This window comes from Prionailurus bengalensis, chromosome D1, assembly GCF_016509475.1.
Source record: "Prionailurus bengalensis isolate Pbe53 chromosome D1, Fcat_Pben_1.1_paternal_pri, whole genome shotgun sequence".
Lineage (NCBI taxonomy): Eukaryota > Metazoa > Chordata > Mammalia > Carnivora > Felidae > Prionailurus > Prionailurus bengalensis.
The window spans coordinates 103014701-103042418 of NC_057346.1; the positions used below are offsets into that span (position 1 = coordinate 103014701).

At 53.5% G+C, this 27718-nt stretch overlaps 2 protein-coding genes across 3 annotated transcripts; one reads left to right on the plus strand and one right to left on the minus strand.

The window, feature by feature from the left end:
- Window positions 1-11516, plus strand: SMTNL1 (smoothelin like 1). Its single transcript, XM_043581168.1, has 8 exons — window positions 1-121; window positions 3265-3944; window positions 4193-4325; window positions 4445-4499; window positions 5884-6042; window positions 6206-6320; window positions 6447-6598; window positions 10885-11516. Exons 2-8 carry the CDS (start codon window positions 3267-3269, stop codon window positions 11027-11029), a joined length of 1437 nt encoding a protein of 478 aa, XP_043437103.1. The 5' UTR covers window positions 1-121; window positions 3265-3266; the 3' UTR covers window positions 11030-11516.
- A 1272-nt stretch (window positions 11517-12788) lies between these two features.
- UBE2L6 (ubiquitin conjugating enzyme E2 L6) lies at window positions 12789-27076 on the minus strand. Of its 2 annotated transcripts, XM_043581169.1 has the most exons (4): window positions 26936-27067; window positions 22679-22774; window positions 15555-15741; window positions 12789-13520 (listed from the first exon to the last, which is right to left on the minus strand). In XM_043581169.1, exons 1-4 carry the CDS (start codon window positions 26960-26962, stop codon window positions 13369-13371), a joined length of 462 nt encoding a protein of 153 aa, XP_043437104.1. In that variant the 5' UTR covers window positions 26963-27067; the 3' UTR covers window positions 12789-13368. The 2 variants fall into 2 exon arrangements, with proteins under 2 accessions (XP_043437104.1, XP_043437106.1); XM_043581171.1 differs by lacking the exon at window positions 22679-22774 and having other exon boundaries at window positions 26936-27076.
- Between the last annotated feature and the right edge of the window lie 642 nt (window positions 27077-27718).

Below are 27718 nucleotides of genomic sequence, written 5' to 3' on the forward strand. Positions count from 1 at the left end.
GCGGGCAGACCCAGGAGCTGGGGGCTGGAGGCCACTGGCTGGGGCTAAAGGCAGCCGGGGAGTGAGGTCGCTCAGCTGGAGGAAGGAGACAGCTCCAAGCCCCCAGGCAGAGGCCACGCAGGTAGGAGAAGCCCCAGCCATTTCTAAGTGGCCCCTCCAGCTGCCCAACCCCTCTCCCACCTTCCAAGGCCTGGAGCCTCTACGTAGGGCCCCAGAGTCGGAGAAATCCAGGCTCTTCGCTAACCCTCTCCACCCCTTTGTCGGCTCTCTTTTGATGCCAGAGGTCAGGGACCCAGCCCTAAGGTGTTGGGCAACTAGAGATCAGCCCACAGGTGGCCATTCACAGGGAGGACTGGACAGGGGCAGAGAGGGTCTTGGGAGTCCAGGCCAGCTGGGGTGGGAGGCAGACTCTCTAAGCAGTTGAGACTGGTTTCTCCAAGGGAGGGTCACTGGCTAGTGTGGGGGATGGTGGCAGCCTCAGGACCACCAGAAGACAGGGTGGGAGGCAGGGGTTCGGGGTCTCATGAACAGAACCATAAAGCGTCGTCTACAGCATTTGGAGCTTGGGACGCCAAGCTCCTGGGTTCTTTTTCTCCCAGTCAGCCGAGAGAAACCCAGAGAGGGAAAGGGATACAAAATGTAGGCTTCCTGGGGAGGAAGGAGGAAGGGAAGAGGAGAGGGAGGAAGGGAGGGAGGACAGCACCCGCCATGCATGGTAGAGAGAGAGCTGCACTCGTCAGCCACAGCCAACCGCCCTCGCCTGCCAGCGGGGTGGCCCTCACTCTGGGCCCCTGGCTGGGGAGCTGGTGGGAGCCGCATCCCTGTGGGCGGAAGCGCCAGGCTGGTTGTCAGGAGACCTGGATTCTAGATATGGCTGAACCATTCAATTGTCCTGTGACTTTACTCAAGGGACTCCAACTCCGTGAGCCTCAAGTGCCCGATCTGTAAAATGGGGCCAGTAACGCCTACTTCCAAAGGGCGAGAGCGAGGAATGAGTGAGGTGGAACAGGCTGTCAACCTCCTGTAGAATCGTTAGTGTTGGGGTGGGATGGTGCTATCCTGGCTTCTCACCTCCTGAGTCTCTTCACTCCTTATCTATTTATGACGAGCCTGCGGGGCGGAAAGCTGAGGTGATGAACACACAGGACGGCGGAGGGGTGTGTGTGTGTGTGTGTGTGTGTGTGTGCACCTGTCCGTCCTTCCCCACCCCCGCCTCCCCCACAGTGTGAGGCATGTAGACAAAGGGAAAGATGGCTGCAGCCCTCCCCTATGTCTCCGCCAAGCACCACCGCGCTTCGAGGTATAAAAGGGGCTTGTGGACATCTTACTGGCCTTCCGTTGTCTCTGCCTTGTCTCACCAACTAAATGCCCTCGTGGCTGGGTCAGGACATCACGAGCTGATGTGGGCCGAACGCTCCCTTCTGGGCACCTACCCGGCTGGCTCAGTCGGTAGAGCATGTGACCCTTGATCTCAGGGTTGTGAGTTCAAGGCCCACCTTGGGCGTGGAGCCTACTTAAAAAAAAAGAACAGAAAATCGGTTGCGTAACGGACTGAGTCACCCAGGCACGCCAAAGTTAAGATTTCCCTTACTATGGGGTATCTAGAATCCACTTATGCGCTAAAGAAGTTGTGTATCTCTAAAAGGGTAAAGAGTAGGCCGTTTCTGGAATAACCTCAGCCAGAGACTACATCCCCCCAATCCCAGCCCCTATTAATGTCTCAGGAGGCCCTCGTTTTCCGCAGAACAGTTTGGAAAACCTGATCTAGATGAATCCTATGTTTGCCAGTGAAAACTGAGCACTTGAGAAGGAAAGGGTCTGTTCAGGTCTCAGAGGGAGCGACCAGGAGATGGGGGGGCCAAGCCAGCTCTCGGCCTCCTGGCTCCCTGCTGATGTGCATTCCATCCTGCTGGTTAGTCTCCAGTTAATCCATTGCTGGAGCCGCTCAACCATGAAGGGGCTCTAGCGGGAGGGGTGCGAGCGTCTTTGCAAATTCTAGCCGGCTTCCTCAGAAATGGTGGGGGCACCGAATCCAGGGGCCCCAGGGGTCCGGACTGGAGGCAGTAAGACCCGAGTGGGTGGCAGGAACAGAGCCTTGTCACCAGTCCGCCTGTCTTCCTGCCCCTGTCCCAACTGCCCGGGTGCCCTGGGTACCGTTGCCCAGAATGGTGGCATCGCAGAGGGCAGGAAATATTTTTAGCCAGTGACAGGAGTGCCTACTTCTCTTACCGTCTGAGTCATGCCCTGAACACTATTTGAGGATTGTTTTCTTTGTAAATAGACACCCAAGAAGGGCAGGGGATGAAGGAGGTGGCCCTGCCCCCCAACCTGTTTTTGTACATCCTACAGTAGGTACAGTACTTGGATAGGGAACCTCACATTGAGGTATCATAATGTCCCTCTCTCCCGACTCGTCCCTGGCAGTCGGAGGCTCAGATGTCTCTGGCAGAGGTTAGGGAGAGTACGTTTCTATTCTTCACCAAAACAAACTCTTCCGTGTCCAGGCCCAGCTTTTCTGAGAACCACAGGTGGACCGTGCCAAAGCTGGGGCAGCTGGGAGAGACCCAGACACCAGCTGGCCCAGGTTTTCCCAGATTTCGGGCATTTTTACACCACCCCCAGAATTAAGCCACATCTGTACCACCTGTATCCTTTCCTGAATGCCTTCCTTTGCATTAACTTATTTTTAAATTCAATAAATGTATTTTCAAAAGAAACCTTATCTCCCTAGTGGAAATGGACACTCAATATCACCGGCCAGGAAGAGAAAGGAACTGTAAACATAAGTACAGTGGAAACAGAACAGCCCTATCACATTCTATCTATATACTCCCGCCTGCTTTGGGCTCCATTAAAACGGGAGAGTAGCCTCTGTCCCACAGGTGTTCCCCGACGCCGCACCACATTGTACACATTGTAACCATCTTGTTGGCTTCTTCAGAAAGAGGCAAACTCATTGAAGAGGCATCATAGGATCTAATGTTCTCTAGAGCCCAAGCCACAGCCCGCAGAGGGCTGTTAGAGGGGCGCCATCCCATGTCAAGTCACCGTGGCCCTGTACCCCTTTGGGGTACAGCGCTGTACCCTTTCACTTTATCACAGCGAGAAAACTTCATGTCTTGCTCAAGTCACAAGCCCAGGCATTGGGAGACCCGGGACTGAACAGCAGGCCTCCAGACTCTGGGGCCAGCGCTTTCTGCGCGTGGGGCCTTCACCTCACATGGCAATGGGGCACGACCAGGTCTGCTTGTCTCCACTTTCCAGAGATGGAGCAGAAGGAAGGGGAGCCCTCCAAGGACGGGACCACTGTCTCCCCAGCCGCAGAGGCCCCGGTGACGCAGGGAGGTGGAGCCTCTGCAGAAAAGGAGGCCAAAGCCACAGCGGAGAAGATCCTCAAAGAGGGGCCTCCGGAAAGAGCACTGGCCGAGGCCAGCACGTCAGCTGAGTTTCAAGGGGAAGCAAACGGGTGGGATGAGGTCAAGGTGGAAGCCAAAGGGGAGGCAGAACTTCACAAGGAGGGCGGCGGGAAGGAAGAGATCACGGCGGCTCCTCAGGAGACCGCTGATGGGAAGGAAGAGACCCAGCTTGACCCTAAGGAGGCCAAGGAAGGGCAGGAGACCACGCCGGCCTCTGAGAAGCAGCAGGCTGACGAGAAGCAGGCCGAGCCTGAATCTAGGGAGGAAGCCCACGTGAGTGAGGAGGCCAAGGCTGAGCCCAAGCAGGCCACTGGGGAGCGGGAGGCCGAGACTGGGGCCGAGGAGGCTGATGGGAAGGAGGGGGCCACAGTGGCCTCTCAGGAGGAGAGCGACAAGCCGGAGGGGCCTGCAGCGGAAGCTCAAGGGAAAGCGGGTGCCCCAGAGGCCGGGTCGGACTCGGAGACGAAGGCTGCCGTGGAAGAGGAGGAGGCCGAGGCTGAGCCTCAGGAGGCTGACGTGAAGGAGGCGGTGAGTCAGGCAAAGGAGGGGAGGCAGGAGGCCCCCACGGTGTTCTGGAGTCCCCGGCAGCCCAGGAAGCAAGCCCCCGCCCTGCCCCGCGTTGTTCCTTTGAGAAAGTCCAGTCTTCCCACTGACATCGAGAGCCTGGGGTGGGGCCCGTGGCCCCAGGCTGCCTTCTAGATCTTTCTGCAGTCCTCACGAAGCCTTGGGCAGGCGCTTGTGTGCCCATGAGCCCGCACGGATCGTGTTCGTTCCAGGAGTCAGGTGGTCCCCAGGAAGAGCAGGACCAGGGTGTGGAGAGAGAGTCGGAGGAAGGAGCAGGAGTGATTCCCAGCTCCCCCGAGGAGTGGCTCGAGAGCCCCACGGAGGAGGGCAGTGGCCTCAGCCCAGGTGAGTGAGTCCAGGGAGCTCCCCTGAGGGGGGCGCAGACAACACAACAGGGGAGCTCCAGCTTCTCTCCCCACCTTTCCCTCCCTCCAGCTTCTCTCCCTCCCTTTCCCTCCCTCCAGGTGAGTTGGCTCCAGACACCGCAGCAGCTTCGGGAGAGACCAGTCCTTCGGCCAGGTAATGTCAAGGTCTGGGGCCCCAGCTCCAACTCCCTCTACCACACGCTCCTTTCAAAGTCTACCCCCGAGCCTGGGTCTCCCTGGTGCCTGAACTTGAGATGCTCCAGGATTCCTGGCTTTCGGTCCCCTGTCCCAGGGCAGAGCCCACGAAACCAAAGGAGCCGGAGAATGGGAGCAAAGGAGGGGGGCGCGTGCCTCGTCCACTCGCTCCCACTCCCCTGCTAAAGCCTCCTCGTCCTCGGCGTCCTTGACAGATCTTCACGGGGCTCCTCGTCGTGTGGTTCGGCACATTCCCTAACGTCAGCACGACCCACAGAGCATGAGCAGAAAGCCTGAGTTCAGACCATGACTCTGCCACTTACCAACTGTGTGACCTTGGTTTTGTCACTTTTCTCCTCCTCTGCCAAGTGGGCACCGTGACCGTGCCTACCTCGGAGGATTACTGTGGGGCTTAAGTGACATACAATGTACAGAGCACTTGGGGCGCCCAGCTGGCTCCGTCGGTAGAGCATACAACTCTTGATCTCCGGGTCATGAGCTCGAGCCCCATGCTGGGCTGAGAGATTACTTGAAAAGAAAATGTATAGGGGCGCCTGGGTGGCTCAGTTGGTGGGGCACCGACTTGTGGTTTAGGCTCAGGTCATGGTCTCGCAGTTTCGTGAATTCGAGCCCCGCGTCAGGCTCTGCGCTCCCCCTCTGGCCCTGCCTCCATCTCTCTCAAAATAAATAAATAAACTTCAAAAAATAAAAATAAAACGTATAAAGCCCTTAGCACAGTGCCTGGCACACAGCAGGTGCTGGATAAAGTGAGAGCTTTCTTGCCATCGCGTAACTTAACCCATTAGAAGAAGCTTCCTTTATTTTGACCTGAAATTCACCTCCGCGTCGCTTTTGTAGGGAAAGGTAATGGGTCAGTGTTCTCTGAGCACTTGGACAGTTACGCGGCAGGCAGAGCTGGGTGTTCTCCACTCCCCCTCGCTCTCAAGCCTTAGAGCCCCCTTGGTAGGTAGTTCTTCTCGTCCCCAGTTTACAGACGAGGATGCTGAGACTCAGAGAAGTGACAGGATAGTCCCAAGATCAAATAAGAGGCAAAGCCAGGATTCAAACTCCCGTCAGACGTCACACTTATCTTAGTTCCGCCCACACATCTCACCAGACCACATGCTCCCAAAGTTACACCGAACTCCGTCATCTCGTCTTGACCCGCCTCCCTGTGCTGGGCACAGAGAAAATGTGTTCAGGGAGTGGGGACCTCAGCTTCCTAGTTCTCTTGCGGCTGCAGGGAGCTCCCACCCTGGCCAGCCCCCTGCCCCCGCCCCCGCCCTGTACCCTATAGTGGCGGCTCCCAGCCCCTCTCACACTTCTCTGAACCTTCCCCACAGTGAGTCTTCACCCAGCGATGCGCCCCAGACTCCCACGGAGCCCCCTCCCTCACAGGAGAAGAAGAAAGAGAAGGCACCGGAGCGCAGGGTGTCGGCCCCTGCCCGGCCCCGGGGGCCCCGCGCACAGAACCGCAAAGCCATCGTGGACAAGTTCGGAGGGTAGGGTGCGGGCTGCGCTGGGCTTTCCCCGGGGAACCGCGGAGGGGAGGCCGGGCCGAGGTGGGGGCACTGATGTCTGGGTCCGGGGCTCCTCCCTGAGGGGACCTCCTGTGGGGTCTCACGTCTTTGGCCTGGCCTTCTCCTTCCCACCCCTTCCCTGCAGGGCAGCCTCGGGCCCCACAGCCCTGTTTCGAAACACGAAGGCAGCGGGGGCAGCCATTGGCAGTGTCAAGAACATGCTCTTGGAGTGGTGCCGGGCCATGACCAGAAACTACGAGGTGGGCACGGAGCAGGGGCGATGTGGGGCAGGGGGCCCTTCCCAGGGGCGGCAGGTCTGAGCGGGGCCGAGCCCCAAGGCAACGTCCAGGCTCACCGAGGCCTGCTCTGGGCTCCCTCCCCTGCAGCACGTGGACATCCAGAACTTCTCCTCCAGCTGGAGCAGCGGCATGGCCTTCTGCGCCCTCATCCACAAGTTCTTCCCCGATGCCTTCGACTACACTGCCCTGGAGCCCTCACAGCGCCGACACAACCTCACCCTGGCCTTCTCTACCGCTGAGTAAGCCGCGGCCACGCGTGGCAGTGCCGGGGGGGCGGGGGGGGAGCCCGGGAGCTGCTGAGGTGCGTGCTGCATTCACCCGGGTTGGGGAGTGGGGTGGTCAGAGGGAGGCCGTGGCCACATGCTCGTGAACCCAGCAGACACTTTGTGACGGCCGGGAACTGTTTCAGGGCGTAGCAGTAGATGAACTCAGCAAAATCCCTGTTTGCCAGGGCCTACATCCTAAAGGGAGGGACGGATCATAAACACACACCCCGTGTGAAATGTAATGCCGGGGGGCGGGGGTAGGTGCCCGAAAGAAAATGCAGGCAGGGTAAGAAAGAGAGGAGAAGCCGGCCTGCTGTTTTCGACAGGCTGGTGGCTAAGATTTGGGGCCACGGTCTGACTCTGCCATTTGTTAGCTGTGTGGCCTTGGACAGGCTCCTGTACCTCTCTGAGCCTTCACATTCTGATCTTTAAAATGGGCACGGCATTTCCTCCGTTGCAGGATTACGGTGAGAACTGGGTAAATAAGTAAAGTATAACCGTGCCTCACCCACGGCAAACCCTGCGAAAAAAAAATCTTAGCTGTCGTTCCTTTATTGTGATGAATGACATCACACTTTTTATGATGATTATGATTCGGAGCCACCTGGCGGCAATAGACTCTGCAGAGGATGTCGTCAGTGAGGGCAACTCTGAGGCCCCGGAGTAGACATGAAGGCACCCCCAAAGCCCTGGGACAGGAAATAGGTCACAAGGGACATTAGCAAACACCTTGGTCTGGAACGCTGAGCCCTCTCATCGAGTCCAGACCTGGCCACCAACCTGCCGGGAAGCCCTAAGGCAGCAACGTTCCCAACTCTGGGCCTGTGTGTCCCCTGTGGGCAAAATGGGAAGAGTGAGGCCAAACTGTGCTTTTCTTTCTTTCTTTCTTTCTTTCTTCTTTCTTTCTTTCTTTCTTTCTTTCTTTCTTTCTTTCTTTCTCTTTTTAATATATTTTTAAAGTTTATTTATTTCTTTATTTTTAATTTTTTTTTAACATTTATTTATTTTTGAGACAGAGACAGAGCGTGAACAGGGGAGGGTTAGAGAGAGGGAGACACAGAATCTGAAACAGGCTCCAGGCTCTGAGCTGTCAGCACAGAGCCCGACATGGGGCTCGAACCCCCCGAACCGTGAGATCGTGACCTGAGCCGAAGTCGGACGCTTAACTGACTGAGCCACCCAGGCGCCCCTATTTATTTTGAGAGAAAGAGAAAGAACGCCAGCAGGGGAGGGGCAGAGAGAGAGGGAGAGAGAGAATCCCAAGCAGGCTCCGTGCTGTCAGCACAGAGCCCTACGTGGGGCTCTATCTCATAAGCCGTGAGTTCATGGCCAGAGCCGAGATCAAGAGTTGGACACTTAAACAACTGAGCCATCCGGGCGCCCCTGAGCTGTGCTTTTCAAATGGGTTCTTTCTTTTCCAGCAGGTTTCTCACACAAAATATTAAGTGAATGCCCAACACATAAAACGGATTAAATGGGGACTTTGTATTTTTTTAAACTTTCCTTTAACTAAATAACACTTTCCTTATGAAATTTAGATATTGCTTCAAACACAATCTCATTCATAGAGCTTGACGTTCATGGCTGTAACGCGTATGTAATCAAATGGGCACAGAAGGCCCAAAACATGTCCTAACCCAAACGATAGTTGTCCACAGCCTGGATGACATTGGACCACGTGACCCGTTAACATGAATCATTAGAACCCTCTGGCTTCTTGGTTATTTGAGCTCGTCCCTCTTCTCCTCAGCCACCTGCTCATGGTTATGAGTTTCTGCCAATAACTATACCATGTGCAAAATCTTGGTCTCAGACATTCTGCTCTCTACCTGTCCCCACCCCTCACCCTTCTAACTCACTTGGTTTAACACCATCACTGCAAGACATTTTTTGCTCCGTGGGGACTTCTAATCCGTTAACCTCACCATTTTCCACTATCAGCTTGCTTATGTCTTCGATTTCATGGTCTATCAATGTCGTCACTCAAGGGGGGACCTTTCTAGGTCGGGAGGGGCTCCTGGAGCACACTAGCTCAGCACCCAACACCCTTCCCAGGATGTTCCCTGAGGCATATGTATGGGACCCTCAGGCACCAAGGATGCAATTGGAAAACCATCAGCCTTGATATTCCAGAAGATCCCTTTCAGGTTCACCTTTTCCTGCCAGGGGATGGAGTGAGTGCCCTGGGGTGGGAAGCCGAGGAGGTCAGGAGCACCCCGTCCTGCTCTGGGCTCAGAAGCACCTGTCATGATGATGAGAAGCCCCATGACTTGAGGGTGGTTAGGTGCTGGGTGTCATGCTGAGCGCTTTCCTTGGGTCCCCTCTCATTCTATCCTGTCAGCAGTCTTACAGTGTGGGTAGCAGTAGTGGGGTCACTCGACATCCTAGTTCATACAGGAGGGCAGTGGCAGGGCCATGACATGGGGGTGAACCCCCCAGTTGAGACTGAGAGCTCTGAGTGAACATCAGGAACCACGTGTCCCCGGCCTGCAGGACACAGGTCATTGTCCTCCTCCTGCTGCTGCCTGGCCGTGGTTCCAAGCCAGAGCTGCAGGCAGGCAAACTGAACCATCAGGTGATGATGCCGAGCTGCCAAGAAGCATCGGGCAGGAGCAAAAAAGGAAGGATGTTGGTGGGGATGCGCGGGGCTGGAGGATGCAGAGGTCGACCTGCCGAGCTCGAATCCTGCCCCTTCCTTCTCAGCGCTGTGACTCTGGGTGGCTGACTTCGATTTTCTTTGGGTTTGGTGTGATGAGGCGTGCAAAGTAAGGGGGCCCCTGCCACAGCCATCGCCTCCCACTGCCCCGTTCGAGAACTCACCTGATCACCACGGAATCCTGGGATGAGGGGGAACAGCAGTGCCCCGGCCCCCAAAGGGCTCCATCAGCTGTGCTGCCCAAGGAGCCCGGCCCCACCCCCCAGGCCCTGCAGGAATGAAGCTTCTCCCGTGTAGGGGACCAGCACCCTGACCCACACCCCAGAGCTGACACGACCGCATTGGGCGGCAGGGAGCATAGCCCATTCCAGGAAATCTTCCAGTCTGTGCCTCCCTCCTGACTCTCAGGCCAGTCCAGCTTGGGTTTCAGCCCAGCCGTTGTGAGCCCCATGAGGCACCAGATTTCTGTCGGGCCCCCAGATTCGCCTACGGTCGGCACCCATGGCAGGTTGGCAGGCTGGGACCCGCACCCAGCTGCAGGGCAAGGGTGCCAGGGACAGGCTTAGGGTTGAATTCCAGCTGCATCACTGTGACCTTGAGGAAATCCCCCAAGCGCTCTGAGTCTCCAGCTCCTCTTCTGCTGGTTGAGGATGGAGGCGGGGAGTACATGAGACCACTCCCTGGGAAGCCCCGATAAAGTACATGGCATGTGGTACCAAGGCCCCAACAGTGGTTTGCTCCGATTATTGGCTTCAGCAAAGCCAGCAGCACGTGGCCCCGAAGAGCAGCCGGGAAGTTAGAAAAAGAGGACTTGCTGCTAAACTCCATGCAGTCCCTCAAACACTCGAAGCACTCCTGCCTCAGGGCCTTTGCACATGCTGTTTCCTCTGCCTGGAATCCTCTTCCCTCAGACACGCCCATGATTTACTCTAAGAAGCCTTCCCTGAGCACCCTATTAAAAAAAAACACCCCCTAACATAGGGATATACCCTATCTCCCTTCCCTGCCTTATTTCTCCGTAGCACCTCTCACCATCTGACACGCTGTGGCATGTTTGATTACTGCCTGTCTTCTGCCACAAGACTGTCAGTGAGTGACACGAGTGAGGGAGTCTGGGTTTTGCACGGTGCTGAATTCCCCACGCGAGTGCCCGGCACATAGTAGGTCCTCAGGAAACACGTAAAGACTGCATGAATATGGAGACTGCGATGGTGCAGATGATGCGAGCTGCGCTCTGGCTAGGACTGGGGTTCCATGCTCTAAACTCTTACCGAGGGGCCTGGCCTCCCGGACGACAGGTGTGCCAGCACGTGGAAGGGGCGGGTTAAGGCAGAACTGGAAACCAGGGGTCCTCCCACACGGGCATGCACAGTGCACTGAAGACAGGGGCTTTGGAATCAGGCCAAGCTGCGTTTGAGTGTGGACCGCGAGGGCCTCGGTGATCTCGTCTGTACAACAGGACGGCCGGCCGAGACGACCTCCCGGCTCCAACACACACAGTTCTGTGGGTTTCATCCTTGCTGGGCTGCCCCCCTTTCCCCCTGCCCCCCACATCCTTCGGCTTTGGCTCTGCTCCTCACCACCCCCCACCCCTGCCCCTCAGGAAACTGGCCGACTGTGCCCAGCTGCTGGAGGTGGACGACATGGTGCGGCTGGCGGTGCCCGACTCCAAGTGCGTCTACACCTACATCCAGGAGCTGTACCGCAGCCTGGTGCAGAAGGGACTGGTGAAGACCAAGAAGAAATGAGGGGGTGACCGGCGCTGCAGGCGGAGGGGGGCGGGACGCCCGGCTGACCGGCCACGGCCCCCCGAGGCCGCCGGAGCTGGGGCTCGAGCGAGGGCAGGTGGCACCAGTCTTAAACGCATTAAAGGTACTTTTGTAAAATCCTGTCTGGCCCTTCGGTGCACCCTACACCCCCCGCCCAGGAACCTCGCTCACTCTGGGGTAATGAAGCCCGGCCGCCGGGCTTCCTCACCGGACATGATCTTCTCAACAACCACGACACCGTTCGGGAAAGTACGAGGGCCTGGGTCCCACCACTAAGCCGCTGTGTGACCTCGGACCAGCGAGTTAACCTCTCTGAGCCTCAGTTTACCATCTGAACAGTCACACCTCGTGGACCTGTTGGGAGGGTTAAACGAGATGACGAAATGAATGGAAAGCTTTGCCCGGTGCCTGTCACATCAAGTGTTCGATAAGTGAGGCCGAAAGTAAATGCATTCGTATGTTTTGAGCCATCGGTGGTGTTTTTCCCGATTCTCTTCCCTCTTTCCACACTTCTCCCAAATTAGGGAATTCCAGAACAGGTGCTAGAAGATTCTCTGGAAACCTCAAACTAGGTTAGTGGGGCCTGGGGCGATTCCCTCAACTCAAAGATACCCTACATTTGTGTCTAAAGTGGTGGTTTTCCCACAGCCTAGAACCACTGGCTCCTAAAAGTCCTTCCTCCGGGTTAAGTTAATCCCTTCGGCTTGGGCTGAAGTTTTGGCTTGGCTTTGTTTTTTCTATTGCTCATTAGAGATGCACCCCCTGAGCTGCTTATAATTTCCTGCTGACAATCCTGTCTGGCTCTATCAGTCTTTTGGAGCTTTGTGTGTGGATGAAAACAGCTCGTGAAAAACACAAACGAAATCCAGCCGGTTTGGCACTGCGGCAGGAGGTGTGGACTCTGCCCTGATTGGCAGAGCAGACCCGGGAACCCACTGAAGCACTCTGGGCCTCAGTTGCCTCATCTGTAAAGTGGGGGCATGTTGACAGCCTAGTCCCTCATGGCCAGCTTTGCCCACAGTGTTTGGGGTTACGTGAAGCTCGAAGCCCAGAGAGCCACCAGTTCTGGGGAACAGGGCCACAGCTTTGCGGAGATGGAGCTAACCCTCCGCCTCACCTTCTCCTGAGGAAACCACACCACCCTCTCAATAAACACCCAGCCGGTCTCCAAATTCATCTGTGACTTTAATGGCTGGACAAGCAGATGGTCTCTGTGGTCATCCCGGACTGGAAGCTGGAGGGCTTCCTCCCAGGCTGAAGCCTGGCCCCCAGAAACTGGTAACATAATGGGATTGCATGTGGGGCGCCTGAGTGGCTCAGTCGGCTGAGCATCCGACTTTGGTTCAGGTCGTGATCTTGCAGTTCGTGAGTTCAAGCCCTGCATCGGGCTCTCTGCTGTCCGTGCAGAGCCCGCTTCAGATCCTCTGTCCCTCTCTCTCTCTCTGCACCTCCTCCATTCTCTCTCTCACCCTCTCTCTGTCTCAAATTTAAAAAATTTTAAAAACACAAACCATATAGTCAGGGACGCCTGAGGGACGCCTGGGCGGCTCAGTCAGTTAAGTGCCTGACTTCGGGCCAGCTCAACGATGTCACAGTTTGTGAGTTCAAAGCCCCACTTCGGGCTCTCTGCTGTCAGCACAGAGCCTCAGATCTCTGTCACCTTCTCCCTCTGCCCCTCCCCGCCTCTCAAAATAAACATTAAAAAATATCACACTATAAAAAAAACCACATAGTCAGATTTCTGGATAGAGATTAGATTCTTCACTTCATGATTCATCAGGGGAAAGGAAAGGTTTCGCGCATAAATCTAGACATGAAGTACCTATTAGCAGTCTGGCTGACTTCAAATACTCAATAAACAAATCACTCAAGTGTAAATATGATTCTCTCCAAGTGCCCTGCCCCCCCTCCATACTCCTCACATCCCCTCTGCCCCTCTGCCTGGGCCCTAGGGGGATGCGAGGCGGCTCCTGGGCTCATTTCCTGCCAGCTGGCCTGAAGGCGACCTGTGTCTGTGAGACCACGGAGCCCTGGAGAGCTGGCCTGTAATTGCACAAACGTGAACTCGTCTGCCTCTGGGGCAGAGAAAGAGCAGGAAAAGCACACTGTGGCCAGGTGAACGTGGGAATGGGTCCATGCCACACACACACACACACACACACACAGGCTAATGACTAGCTACTTAAGAAGGAAAACATGGAACAAATGAGAGGAGGCTCCAGCCGCACCGCCCCCCCCCGCCCCAGCCCCCCACAGCTTCCATGAAATGTCCGCCCGTCACACAGAGAGGATCCGGCAAAGAGAGGGGTCAGAACCAGTTAGGAGGGCCGGTCGACTCCATACTTGAGGGTGAACTCCCTGGCCTCCCTGTGGAACAGCTCCGGATCCTGCTTCAGTAGGTCTGCGAGCTCCAACCGGACCGGCTGCCCCAGGTCTGGTCTGTTCACCAGCACGTTGAGGGCCTCCAAGACTGGGGAGAGAAGCCAGGTCAGGACATCAGGACGGAGAGAAAAATCCTGGGAAGGAGGCGATGGCAGCCCCCTCCCAGATCCCCTGGCACCTCCACGCTCAGTCCGTGGGGGACCCCAAGGAGGTCGATTTCTTAGGATGATGACATTACAACCAAGTTAAAAGCCCCTCATTCCTCACTGACGGTGCCCAAAGCCCTGTCTGGCTATGTCAGTGCTTTTCAAACCATGTTCCATGGCTTCATAGAAACGTCTCATCGTGGAGGTCAATGAGATAAATGGGGTTTCTGTTTCCAACAAGAGCCGTTTTTCTGTTTGATGTTAAGATTCCAAATAGCCCTAAGTCGGGCTCCACGCTGACAGTATGTCGCCCGCTTGGGATTCTCTCTCTCCCTCTCTGCCTCTCCTCTGCTTGCTCTCTTTCTCTCTCAAAATAAATGGAATAAAAAAAATTTTTTAAAAGGATTCCAAATAAATCAACTTTTATTTGGGAAAAGGGGTTCTGAGGCTCCAGACTATAAAGTGCTATTGCCCCGTGGCTCCTAACCTTTCACGGATGGCTCTGGGAACCAGGAGAAGGCGGTGGGCCATCTCTCGAGGCACATGCACGTGTGAATACACGCCAACGTGCAGTTCTAAGTTAAGAGTGCTGCACAGACCCCCCGAAGCTCACCCAAGGACCACTCCTCCTCCCCTTCCCCCACCCCCCGCCCCCCGGGACCTTGTTTCTAAGGCTAAGAACTCCTGAGCTGGTCCAGGGGCACCTGAGTGGCTCAGTTGGTTAACCGTCCAACTTCGGCTCTGGTTATGATCTCACGGTTCGTGGGTTCGAGCCCCACATCGGGCTCTGTGCTGACAGCTCAGAGCCTGGAGCCTGCTTCAGATTCTGTGTGTCTCTCTCTCTCTGCCCCTCCCCCACTCATGTTCTGTTTCTGTCTCTCAAAAATGAATAAATGTTGGGGCGCCTGGGTGGCGCAGTCGGTTAAGCGTCCGACTTCAGCCAGGTCACGATCTCGCGGTCCGGGAGTTCGAGCCCCGCGTCAGGCTCTGAGCTGATGGCTCAGAGCCTGGAGCCTGTTTCCGATTCTGTGTCTCCCTCTCTCTCTGCCCCTCCCCCGTTCAAGCTCTGTCTCTCTCTGTCCCAAAAATAAATAAACGTTGAAAAAAAAAAAATTAAAAAAAAAAAATGAATAAATGTTAAAAAAAATTTAAATAAACACTAAAAAAACAACAAAAAAAGAATTCCTGAGTTGGTTCACGCACCGATGATGCTCACGGACTCTATAGAAATGCACTGTCCCAATATGGTAGCCACTAGCCACATGCAGATCTCTAAATTGAAAGGAATTAAAATGAACTGCAATCAGGAATTCAGGTCAGTCGCAGGACCACACTTCAGGTGCTCCATCGCCACCTGTCACAGAGGCTAGGGAAGTGGACAGGGTAGCCATGGATCATTTCCATCACTATAGAAAGTTCTGTGGGGTAGTGCTGGTCTAGAGTCAGCCAAGCCCAGTGTGAGTCCCAGCTCTGCCACCTGACAGCGGGACGACCACAGGCCAGTGCTTCACTTACTACAGGACTCACTGTGCTCATCTATGCAATGGGCAATGCGAGCACTCCGTATGGGGCTGCTGGGGGACTGGATGAAGGTGGTGTGTGAAGCTCCTAGCACAGGGCGGAAAGCGTTTAATCCACACGTACTGCCATTACTGGGCCAATCCCCTCCACTGTCATTTAGGGCTCTGAGCCTGCGAAGGAGCAGACCTCGGCAAGGTCCGCAGACAGAGCAACAGAGCCCGTCCCTCCCAGACCCGTGGCCATGCTGCTCTGTCCCACCTGCCCAGGTAGAAAGCCGAGGCAGGACCAGGTCAGCAGGCCCAGGATCTCAGGATGCATCCCTTCTATCTGAAGACAGGCTCAGCTGAGACCCGCCATTTTTATCTCCCCTCTTTGGGGTGTTTTCTGATTCAAAATCAGTCCCATCACCTCTCCTCCAGGATCAGACCCTCCCATTAGGCGAGGCCCAGCCCCACCTTGGCAGGTCTTGGTGTAAGGACTCCAGTTCTCCTTGCTGATGATGGGCAGGCAAACCTCTCCATTGTGGCCCACGTTGGGGTGGTAGATCCTGGTGGTGAATGTCACCGTAGGGGGCTTGAACGGATAGTCCTCAGGGAAGTTGATGCGCAGGTGGAAAGCCTTGAGGTTGTAGGGTGGCTTCTCCTGCACAAGAGAAGGGGTGAAGCTCTGTTCCAGCACACGTCTGCTCTGAAAAGCCGTTTTCCTCCCGGGGCCTTGGTCTGGCGGCCCCTCTCATGGCCTCGCCCCTGGACTCTAAGGAGTCCTCTGTGGCACGCCCAGGTGGGACCATGAACGGACACGGGTGGCTCCTGTACTCACTGGGCAACTGAGCCGCGGATTAGTGGAGTCACAAAAGAACACTGGCCTGGGAGCCACAAAAGTCCCACCCTGGCTCTTTCTGTGCAACAACTGTGGGCCAGCCACCTCCCACCTTTGGGCCTCAGCTTCCTCGTTCGAAAACGGGGTCACATTTGACTAGGACTATCTCAGCTCTTTTTTTTTTCCACTGGATAATTAATTTCTGTCCATTTCTATTGAAAAAGAATCAACAAACACGATGGTGTAAGTGGATGGTAAAATGACTACCACCGTGGGCTCAGCGAACGTCCGTCTTCTCACACAGATACAATTAAAAAGAAAAGATGGGGCGCCCGGGTGGCTCAGTCGGTTAAGCATCCAACTCTTGGTTTCGCCTCAGGTCATGACTGCATGGTTCATGAGTTTGAGCCCCACATCCTGCTCTGTGCTGACAGTGCAGAGCCTGCTTGGGATTCTCTCTCTCTCTCTCTCTCTCTCTCTCTCTCTCCCTCTCTCTCTGCCCTTCCCCTGCTCTCTAAACAAACAAACAGGGGCGCCTGGGTGGCTCGGTCGGTTAAGCGTCCAACTTCAGCTCAGGTCATGATCTCACGGTCCATGAGTTCGAGCCCTGCGTCGGGCTCTGTGCTGACAGCTCGGAACCTGGAGCCTGTTTCGGATTTTGTGTCTCCCTCTCTCTCTGCCCCTCCCCTGTTCATGCTCTGCCTCTGTCTCAAAAATTAATAAACATTAAAAAAAATAAACAAATAAACTTTTAAAAATTCCATCTATAGATGAGTTCATAGAGAATTTGTCTTTCTCTCCCTGACTCATTTCACTTAGCATAATGCCTTCAAGGTCCGTCCATGACGCCTCAAATGGCCATCTCGGCTTCAACGTCTTCATGTTGCAAAAGAAGAATGCAATAGAAGAATGAAGCATGGGAGAAATCATTACTGGGGGGGGGGGGGCAGAATGGAGAAAATGAGGGGATCATAAGAAGTCAGGGGCTTGGGAATGTAAAACGGTGCAGCCACTGTGGAAAAACGTATGGCAATTCCTCAAAAATCTAAACATAGAGGGGGCGCCTGGGTGGCTCAATCGGTTAAGCATCCGACTTCGGCTCAGGTCATGATCTCATGGTTCGTGGGTTCGAGCCCCGAGTCGGGCTCTGTTGACAGCTCAGAGCCTGCAGCCTGCTTCGGATCCTGTGTCTCCCCCTCTCTCTGTCCCTCCCCTCCTCATGCTCTGTCTTTCTCTCTCAAATGGATTAAAAAATTAAAAAAAAAATCCAAACACAGAATTAGCACGGGATCCATGCTAACAACCCAAATACTCACTGATGGATGAATGCAGAAACAAAATGTGGCATACATGTACAATGGAATATTATTCACCCTTAAAAAGGAATGGAATTCTGACGTGTGCCCCAACATGGATGAACTTTGAAGACATTATGCTAAGTGAAACAAGCTAGAGAAAAAGAACAAATACTGTATGACTCCACTTACGTGAGGTACCCAGAATAGTCAGATTCACAGCCATAAAATAGAAAATGAGATGCCAGGTGATGGGGCGGGGCAGGGGGAGAGGGAATGGGGAGTCAGTGTTTCATGGGTACAGAGTTTCGGAAGGAGAAGATGAAAACGTTCTGGAGGCGGGTGATGGGGACAGTTGCACAACAATGCAATGGGGTTAGTGCCCCTGAACTGTAAACATAAAAAGGGTAAATATTGTTATTGTGTACTTTACCATAATAAAAAAATTTTACAGAAAGAACGAACTCGGGGGCTGGAGTGACTGGGGGTTAGGGGTAGCCAGGGGCCAGTAGAAGACCCTCCAGACTTCGAGCAACCTGAAAAACTTTCCTGGGTGCCTATTCTGTGCCACCTTGTGTTAAGAGCTTGACAAACATTAGTCCATGCAGCAGAGGGCAGGGGTTCCATGGACTTTGGAGCCACGGTATGAATATTGGCTCTGCCACTCTAGCTGTGTGACCTTAGGCAAGTAACTTAACCTCTGTGCTTCCCTATGACAATAATAGGCTTCTTCATACAGCTTATGTGAGAACTAAATGAGTTAATTTATGTTAAGGGCTTAGAACAGCACATGGAAAGCACTATCTGTGTGTCAGTAGGTAATACAGTAGGTATTATGAAAACTCACCACTATTAGCATCTACATTTTCAGATGAGGAAGCTCAAGTTCAATGTCTTGTAACTTGCCCAGGGCCCCAGTGGAGTGCTGGAGGGGAACCCAGAATTGCCAACTCTATGTCTCCACATGTGAGCACTAGTCTACACCCCTAGAAGGGGGGAGCCCCAGAACTCGGGTGACCCCAGCACAGAGTCCAGGGGCTTCCGGCTGCTTCCAAAGCTCCAGATCCTTTCAGAGCCTTCGTTACTGAGAAGACAGGACAAGGACACATGGATGTAAGCCCACAGTCAAAGTCTTAAGAGAACTCCTCTTAGTTAGCAGAGGGCAAAGGGGAGCCATAGGGGTCTTGGGTGTGTCTGAGATAAGAGATGGGGCAACTGTATAGGGCAGGTAAGGAAAATGGCTCAGCTTTTCATTCTTGATGATAAGAGACCAAGGCCTGTGCAGTGGAGACAGAGCCGAGCATGAGGCCTCAGAAAAGGACGGGAGAATGTCCACGTGTCCTGTCTGCAGGGTTGCATGCTGGGCTTCCTGGGTCTTGACAGAGGAGCCTTGGACTTGAAGGCCCTGGGAGCCCACCCCAGCTCTGCCTCAAGCCCACCATGTGGCTTTGAGCTCCTCCAGGAATCGGGATCCTCATCTGTAAAATGAAGAAGCTGGGCCACCCCGAGGGCTTTCATACTATACCTTAGGGTCAGCTGAGAAAGTCTGATTTCCTTCTAAGCTTTTGGTTTATTTTTCATTATTTTTTTTTAAGTTTACTTTATTTGAGAGAGAGAGAGAGCGCGCGCGAAAGTCAGAGAGAGAGGAGAGAGAGAGAGAATCCCAAGCAGGCTCCCCACTGTCAGCGCAGACCCCCATGTGAGGCTTGATCTCACCAACTGTGGGATCATGACCCAAGCCGAGATCAAGAGTCAGGTACTTAGCCAACTGAGCCACCCAGGTGCCCCTGAGTTTGGGGCTTAAAAAAAGCACTCGGCTATTCTTCCAGCTCTGCCACCTTATTCTTTTTTTTTTTTTTTTTTTTTTTACAAAAAAAATTCATTGCTAAGTGCTTAGAGAAGAGTTGGTGTTTTATAGGTGTTGGCCAACTGTCTCACTGGAAGGGGGCTTCTTTGCTGAAGCTGTGGAGAATTGAACTTTAGTCCCAACAAAACTGCCATTGGATAAAAGTATTATGAAAGCTCACCACTATCAGCATCCACTATTATATTATATTATATTATATTATATTATATTATATTATATCATATCATATCATATTATACTATACTATATTATATTATATTATTATATATTATATTAATACTATTATATTATACTACTATTATTATGTCATTTTGGCAGCACTGATAATTGGAAGCTAATCATATTTTGTTCTGCGTCAATATCCTAAGAGCCCTAGAATTCTTTTTTCCAACCTCAAAAGTGATCCTATTTTAGCCATTAGTAAATCGTAGGAAAGTCAGTATCCTGCCACCTTATTCTGTGTGACCTTCTGTGTGACAAGTTACTCAACCACCTCAGCCTCCATTTCCCCAACCCTAAAAAGATGTCAGTCTTCCTCACGGAATGGTTGAGAGGGCTCAGTATGACTGCTCAGGCAATGCCCTGGAAACAGGGCTCGGTCCACAGTGGGTAATGAATGGCAACTCTTACTATTAGCTTTCAAAAGCTCATCCCACTGTCAGCTTCCGTGATAAGAGGTGACAGGTGGGGCCACCTTGGTGAGCATGTATACGGAGACTGAGCTTTTAAGGGACAATCTGTCAGCTCATCCCACAGACCTGTCTGGGTTCTCCTTCCCCTGCCCTCCAACCATTCCTCCTTTACGGCTTCATCAGGCACCTCTGGGCCCCCTTAGCTGGCTGTTCTGCATCAGCCTTTGGTCCCCCAATCCCAAGTGTTGAGAGTGACGGAAATGTCTTTTGTTATGTTAATGAGGTAGCTTTGGAAGCACCTAAGGAGGGGGGCTATAGTCGGGGGAACCAACCAGGGGGTTAGAGGGTTGGAGGGGAGAAGGGCTAGAGTTCAGTCACCAAAGGCCAAAGATTTAATCAATCATGCTTATGTAATAAAGCCTCTGTGAAAACCCAGAAGGGCAGGGTTCAGAGAGCTTCTGGGCTGGTGAACGCGTGTTGGCTTGGGGAGATGGCGTTTCCAGAGAGGGCTCGGAAGCCCCGCGCCCTTCCCCCATCTTGCACTGGCAATCTAGCAAGTAAAATGCTTCTGAGTTCTGTGAGCCGCCCTAGCAAATTAAGTGAACCTGAAGAAGGGGTCATGGGAGCCTCTGATTTATAACCATTCAGTCAGAAGCAACCGGGACTTGGGACTGACATCTGAGGGGAGGAGGGGGAGGGTGTGTAGAAGAGACAGTCATTTGGAACCCAGCCTTTAATCTGTGGGATCCGATGCTATCTCCAGGGTAGATGGAGTCAGAAGTGAGTTAAATAGTAGGACACAGGACATCCAGGGGTGCCTGGGTGACTCAGCTGGTTAAGCGTCCGACTCTTGATTTCAGCTCAGGTCATGATCTCATAGTTGGTGGGTTCAAGCTCCAAGTTGGGCTCTGTGCTTGCAGTGCGGGACTTGCTTGGGATTCTCTCTCTCCTTCTCTCTCTGCTCCTCCCCTGTTCGCACTCTCTGCCTCTCTTTAAATAAATAAGCATTAAAACATGTTTTTGGGAGGGCGCCTGGGTGGCTCAGTTGGTGAAGCGTCCAACTTCGGTTCAGGTCATGATCTCGTGGTTCACAGGTTCCAGCCCTGTATCGGGCTCCGTGCTTCTGTCTCCCCCTCTCTCTCTGCCCCTCCCCTGCTCATACTCTGTCTCTCTCTCAAAAATAAATAAAACATTTTAAAAATTCTAAAAATATTGTTTTTAATAGTAGGACACCCAGCTGGTGTCCTAAGAATTGCTTGGAGGTGGGGCAGAGACACCCCTCCACACGCTGGAATTGTGCTCAGACCAGAAGACGCCCCACCTTGGTCTTGCCGACTGTGATTTCACAGTATTCTCTGAAATGTGACGTCCCCCAGGTGTCCCTGTCGCCCACCTTCTGCCTTCTCACCGCTCCTCCACCTTTACTCTCATCCACCTCAGAGCTAGCCTCCCTGGGGCATCTAATCAGTCCCTGGAGCACCTTCTAGCACCTTCTTCCTCTGGCCCCTGAGGCCCAGAGCAGCTGTCCTCACTCCAAGCCAGGTAAACGGATTGCTTCAACCTAGCAGCCCACTGGACACGACCGAGGTTCGTATGTTGCCCCGAGTCAAGCCTTTCCCTATTTTTCAGGACTAAAGGCCGGTTGAAAGAGAAGAGGGCACAATCCAGGCCATTGCATTGTCAGTAAAAAGACCAAATCCTAAATAATCAAATGAATGGTTCTTTTTATCTTCCAAAGAGCTAATGACAAGTTTCACTGTTTTAATTTTTATGTCCATGTAATTAAAGGTGTATAGATGACTCTCCCATAGAAAAGATCTTCGGTCTATTAATAATAAAAGAGAAATCCTGCACTCAGATTGGTCCACTAGAATATTATTTTCAGGGGGAGATTTTACTGAGAGAGATCTAATAAATGGAGACAAATCAGAATGGTAAAGATGAGTTATCTACGTCGCCATATGTAACAACAGTTGTCTTATCATTATATTATTGTACACCTGGAACTAATATACCACTGTAGGTTAACTATGCTAGAATAAAAAAGAAATAGTTGTCTGAAATATGATCTTTAAATTCATTTCTGGGGGACGCCTGGGTGGCTCAGTTGGTTAAGCATCCAACTTTGGCTCAGGTCATGATCTCGTGGTTTGTGAGTTCGAGCCCCGCGTCGGGCTCCGTGCTGAAGCTCAGAGCCTGGAGGCTGCTTTGGATTCTGTGTCTCCGTCTCTCTCTCCTCCCCCCGCCCACTCATGCTCTCTCTCCCTCTCTCAAAAATAAATACACATTAAACAAAATTTTTTAAAAAGACTATCAATTTAAAAAAAACATTAATTTTTTTAAATTTACTTATTTATTTGGAGATAGAGAGTGTGCGTAGAGGAGGGGCAGAGAGAGAGGGAGAGACAGAGAAGCCCAAGCAGGCTCCGCACTGTCAGCAGAGAGTCCTGTGTGAGGCTCAAACCCACAAACCGTGAGATCATGCCCTGAGCCGAAATCAAGAGTCAGACACTCAACCAACTGAGCCACCCAGGCACCCCAGGAATATGACCTTTAAAAGAAAACAAAATACATTTTGGGTTTGAAGGAGCAAATTCTACCAACTACGAACAGGAACTTTATCCCCAGCCTCCGACAAAGGTCCAAGAGATCTTTTCTTTCTTCTTTTGATGCTGTTTGTCTGTTGTAGCTTCTTGGTGGGCTTGGTGACGGGTTGTCACCGGGTGGGCTTGTCCTACGGGTTTGAGGACAGGCTCTCCTACCAGATCCAAAAATCTTTTAACCTCTTCATTGGTCTGCTGTGACCTCAGAAGCAATCAGTCCAGAGACCTCCTCTACCAACGACTGACCTCCAGTTACAAAAAGGACTCCACGACAGGGGAAGTTCTCACCCAGTCCTCAGCCTCCCTGCCCATGGCTTTGGCCTGTCACCCTAATCAAAGGCCATGATCCCCGGCGACACTCACGGGCAGGAGGAGGGCGTGCCACACCAGGACATCGGCATCATGGCTGAACAGGTTCCGTAGGTACCGAGGAAGCTTTGCCTGGAGACTCTCCAGCTCCTGCAGGGGATGCATCAGTGAGCAGCTTGCCGGTCTCCCCTACTTCAGCCCCCCACCTCCCTGTCCCAGCAGCGAGCTGTCCCAAGTTTCAAAAAGGACACCCTCAGGGGCAGAAGCTGGCGAAGTCAGAGCCCTCAACTACTGAGCTCTCAGAATGTGTCAGGCACAGCGCTATGTGCTTTAAGTGACTTATCCGACTTCAGGCTCACCAAGCTCTGGAGGTACTGGGTGGGAGGAAGGTGCAGATCGCTGCTTCCAGATGTTACCACTTGGGAGTAAACTCTCTTCAGAGCCTTTCCTCCTGAAACCAAGATACCACCTGACCTCTGTCATCTTGCTGTCTTCCTGAAAGGTCCTAACTCTCTCCCTCCTCACAGCATGCACTGCGTGTCTGGCATGACGACAGGCCCTTACAGTGCTCAGAGTGGACAGCAAAGACAAAGTCCTCCAGACCAGGCCTGGGGAAGGAAGACGGTTCAGACAGACTGCAGCAGAGAAACACATCACGCAGAGAAACAAGGGGACAAGGAGTGACTCACCCCGTCCCCTAGAGAGGTAGCCCAGATACCCAGACATCAGCGGATTCTCCCTACAGCCCTTTACGGAGCATCCTCTAATGACACTTGAGTAAGAAAGGCCCAGCCCTCGAGAACTTTGCTGGAGTGATGGCAGAAAGGTGAATGTGACTATGTGAATAACAGGTATGGACACATACTAGGGAAGAGGACAGGGGAGCGGGAAGGTTTCGCAGAGGGCGCCACTGTGCCAGGCCATGCAGGGAAGGGGACAGGCACCAAGGCAGAGTCCGGGTCAGAGCAAAGATACAGTGTGTTCCATGCAAGCTCAATAGTTATTGATGGAAAAGGGATCCACGGTCAAGTACATCGGAAAGCACAAAGCTAAACAGATTCCTTTACTGCAGAACTTCCCAGAGCCTTCAATGTGCTATTGTGCATCACAAATCTCCAAGCTGTGCGCCCACAGCATGCAGAACTTCTCAAACACATCGACCAAGGAACCCGTCTCCTCTTCGGGGGTCAACACTTTTTTTTTTCTTTGAAAACAAAACAATAACAATAACAGATAAGAAGACATTCAAGGGCAAGGTCATATGCCTCTGGAACAGCAAATGGGTATAAACCATTGGTTGTCAACTGGGGGCAGTTTGACCCCACACCCCCAGCGGACACTAGGCAATGCCTAGGCCTTTTTTTTTTTTTTTTTTTTAAGTAGGCTTCACAGCCAGTGCAGAGCCCAATGCAGGGCTTGAACTCATGACTCTGAGCTCAAGACCTGAGCTGATGAGGCACCTGGGTGGCTCAGTCAGTTAAGCATCTGACTCTTGATTTTGATTGGGGCCATGATCTGATGGTTCATGGGATGGAGCCCCCGGTCAGGCTGTGTTGGCATTGCGGAGCCTGCTTGGGATTCTCTGTCTCCCCCTCTCCTGCCCCTCCCCCACTCATGCACATGTGCACTTGTGCTCTCTCTCTCTCTCTTAAAAATAAATTAAAAAAAAAAAAAAAAGACCTGAGCTGAGATCAAGAGTCGGAACGCTTAACCGACTGAGCCACCAGGCACCCCTAGAACATTTCTGGTTGTCACACATTGGGGGAGTGATGCCAGCATCTAGTGGGTTGAGGCCAGGGATGCCGACAAACATCTTACAAAGAATTAGCCAGCCCCAGATGTCAACAGTAACGAGGCTGGGAAACTGTGGTATAAACAAAGGTGGCTCAAAACGTTCACAGTTTGGGAGGGGCTTTTCATACTGTGGACCACGTGAACTTTCTCTGAACCCCCAACACATAAACACAACCCTGGCCCCATCTCCTATCTCTTAGCTTAGCCCATACTCTCTATTCATAACAAAAAACTGCTTCTTGTGCCTTCTGCACAGAGTCTCTGATCCCTCACTTATTATATTAAAAATTTTTTTTTAATTTTTTTTTTCCAGCGTTTATTTATTTTTGGGACAGCGAGAGACAGAGCATGAACGGGGGAGGGGCAGAGAGAGAGGGAGACACAGAATGGGAAACAGGCTCCAGGCTCCGAGCCATCAGCCCAGAGCCTGACGTGGGGCTCGAACTCACAGACCGCGAGATCGTGACCTGGCTGAAGTCGGACGCTTAACCGACTGCGCCACCCAGGCGCCCCTAAAATTTTTTTTTTCTCAAAAACTCATTTTTGAGAGTGAGACAGAGTGCAAGCAGGGGAAGGGGCAGAGAGAGAGGGAGATACAGACTCTGAAGCAGGCTCCAGGCTCTGAGCTGTCAGCACAGAGCTTGACATAGGGCTCAAACTCACGAGCCCTGAGATTACGACCTAAGCCAAAGTCAGGTGCTTAACCAACTGAGCCACCCAGGCGCTTCAGACCCCTCATTTATTTTTCACTCCATATTTGCTACCATGAGTCCTAGCTCCAGTATCATCGACTCTTTGGCAAGAATGAAGTTCTAGGTCAAACAGAGAAGCTGTGGAATGGACACCTTCCTGACTTTACTATAACTGAGATCATTTGGGACATTTCATTTCTTTTTTTTTTTAATTTTTAAGTGTTTATTTATTTTTGAGAGACAGAGAGAGACAGAGCATGAGTGGGGGAGGAGCAGAGAGAGAGGGAGACACAGAATCCAAAGCAGGATCCAGGCTCTGAGCTGTCGGCAAAGAGCCCGACATCAGGCTCAAACTCACGAACCGCGAGATCGTGACCTGAGCCAAAGTTGGATGCTCGACCAACTGAGCCACCCAGGTGCCCCTTGGGACTTTTCTGTTATAAATGTTATAAATCTCCCAAAAGATTCTGCAAGCCTGAGGATGTGAAACCCAACCTAGGACACTCAGCTCTTTCTTGAGGCCTATTAGGAAATCACCTGACTCAGAGAAATAGAAAATAAAAGTAAAGAGGCCACTGGAAGGGTGTGCAGGTTGGAGCCCTACCAACCTGGACTCCTATCCCAGTCCCATCACTCCTTACTGGGTGACCCTGGACAATAGAGTTATTCTCTCTGAGCCTCCACTTCCTCATCTGTAAAATGGGGGTATACGGCTTCTCTCACAGGGTTGCTGTGAGAATCTGATGAGCTAACGTAAATGGCCAGGCACTTAGTGGTGCCAGTGTGATAAATACCGGCTCCTAGATCTTTCCCACTTGGCTAGAAAGACCCTTTGCCCCACTTTGTTGCCAGCCTCTGGATTTCAGTTCTTCTGGATTGAGCCTGCTCTGTGTTCCAACCTGAGACTCTCTAACTCTCAAAGGCGGAGAGGAGAAGGCAGCCCTCTTCACCCCCTTAACCCTGCTCCCACTCTGCATACCGGAAGGGCACTTCCAAGAGAGTCAAAGTCTGGGGCATGTCAGACCCATTTCACCTGACCTCTCTTCCTTCCCCACCTGTGCCCACCTCCCGGCTACACCCCTTCAAACACCCTGGGTTTTCCCATATCCTGGGGAATTTGACCTTCCCATCCTTCCAGACCTCATTTCAAATTGTGTCCCTAACTGGAAAGAAAGCTCAAAGGGAGGGGGGATTTCTGCTCATCTCTGCTTCCCTACTTCCTAGAACAGGAGCCAGCACATAATAGGCATTCGACAACATTTGTAGAAGGAATGAGTGCGCACCACCTACTCCGGGACACCTGCCAGCTGCGCCTTGGCATCTTTTCCCCCCCGAGAATACCCAGGGAACTTTGTTCCCGATTCCTACTCAACACCCCATACTGGTCGGGACTCTAGAAACACAGGTACCCAACTAAGGGCGGGGCATGAGCTACACCAAGGCAAAGACCTTGTTCTGGTTATCTCTGTCCCTAAACCCCTCCACTCCAGCAGAGCGCCTGGCTCCTGGAACCTTTCCAGCACCTCAGTGACAAGCAAGCAATTATTACCACAAGTTTCTTGTAGGAGAAAAGAAACCGAAACCAATTCGGGAGGAACCATCCGCATCCCCAGCGCAGCCCAGGGCGCCAGGGACAGCTCCGCTCCATACGCCCCCGCTTCCTCAGACTCCATCTCCTGCCCCTCTCGAAGACCTGCTCCTCCTCCGGGCCAAGCGGCGGTAATAGGGACAAATAACCGCGCTCGGAAAGCCGGGGGAGGGATGCAAGGAGCAGGTCACGGGAGGCGAGAGGAGCCGTGAGAGAGGGGTCGCCCGACCTCCTTACCTTCGCCACCCGCTTGCTGGCAGACATCTCGGGACCGAGCCTGGGGGCTTCCGGGCGCGGGGGCTTCCGAGAGCAGCAACAGGACCTCGGCCGGCTAGCGGACTCGGAGCGCACCGCCCCCAGCCACGCCCCCAGCCACGCCCCCGCGGCGCAGAGGACTCGGGTTCCCGCCTGCCCGCGCGGAGGGCTGGGCTCCCGGGACCCGCGCGCGCGCGCGCGCGGCCGGGGGCGCGGCGGGCCCGGGAGCGCGCGGCGTTACTTGTCCCTCGCGCCCGCTGGGGGGCGCCGTGTACCGGGCGGCGAGCCCCCGGGGGCGCGGCGCCGGTGCGTCCATCCGGGTTCTAGATGTAGCTCCGCCGCCGGAGGTCGCGCGTGGCCCGGCATCCCCACCGGCGTTTCCATGCCGCCGCCGGGACACCCTTTCCGTGAGTCAGCACGGACTGCTTGAGGTGCCAGCGCAGCCCGGTCGCAGGTCGCCCGAGGCCTCCGCCGTCAGACCGCCGCCCTGAGCCGCTGGAGCGCATTCCCGGGGCCTTCTGGACGAACTACTTCCCCGCCCTGGGCCCAGTGTCCGTCTCTAAAAATGGGTGGGGGGTGGCGCGGACGACATCCCCTCCAGGGGCCCCCTTCCCTGGCAGCTCGGGTCCTTTGTGGTGTCCAGCGTTCGCCGATGGGACCGCGGGGACGCTTCTCCCAGGTGGCGGCTTGGTGCAGAGCACCGCAAGGGGGCGCTGGCGGACCCAGTCCTCGCGCTGTTGGGGTTCCGTTCACAATTCGTTTGGC

Bases quoted from the DNA above. Each gene is read 5' to 3' on its own strand.
- UBE2L6 (XM_043581169.1), bottom strand. From the start codon at position 26,962: ATGTCTGCCAGCAAGCGGGTGGCGAAG. The intron at 22,775-26,935 runs GTAAGGAGGTCG...CATCCCCTGCAG, and splicing joins CCAGCAAGCGGGTGGCGAAG to GAGCTGGAGAGTCTCCAGGC. The intron at 13,521-15,554 runs GTGGGGCTGGGC...TTCTCTCCCCAG, and splicing joins TTACACCAAGACCTGCCAAG to TCTTGGAGGCCCTCAACGTG.
- SMTNL1 (XM_043581168.1), top strand. From the start codon at position 3,267: ATGGAGCAGAAGGAAGGGGAGCCCTCCAAGGACGGGACCACTGTCTCC. The intron at 3,945-4,192 runs GTGAGTCAGGCA...TGTTCGTTCCAG, and splicing joins AGGCTGACGTGAAGGAGGCG to GAGTCAGGTGGTCCCCAGGA. The intron at 6,043-6,205 runs GTAGGGTGCGGG...CCTTCCCTGCAG, and splicing joins ATCGTGGACAAGTTCGGAGG to GGCAGCCTCGGGCCCCACAG.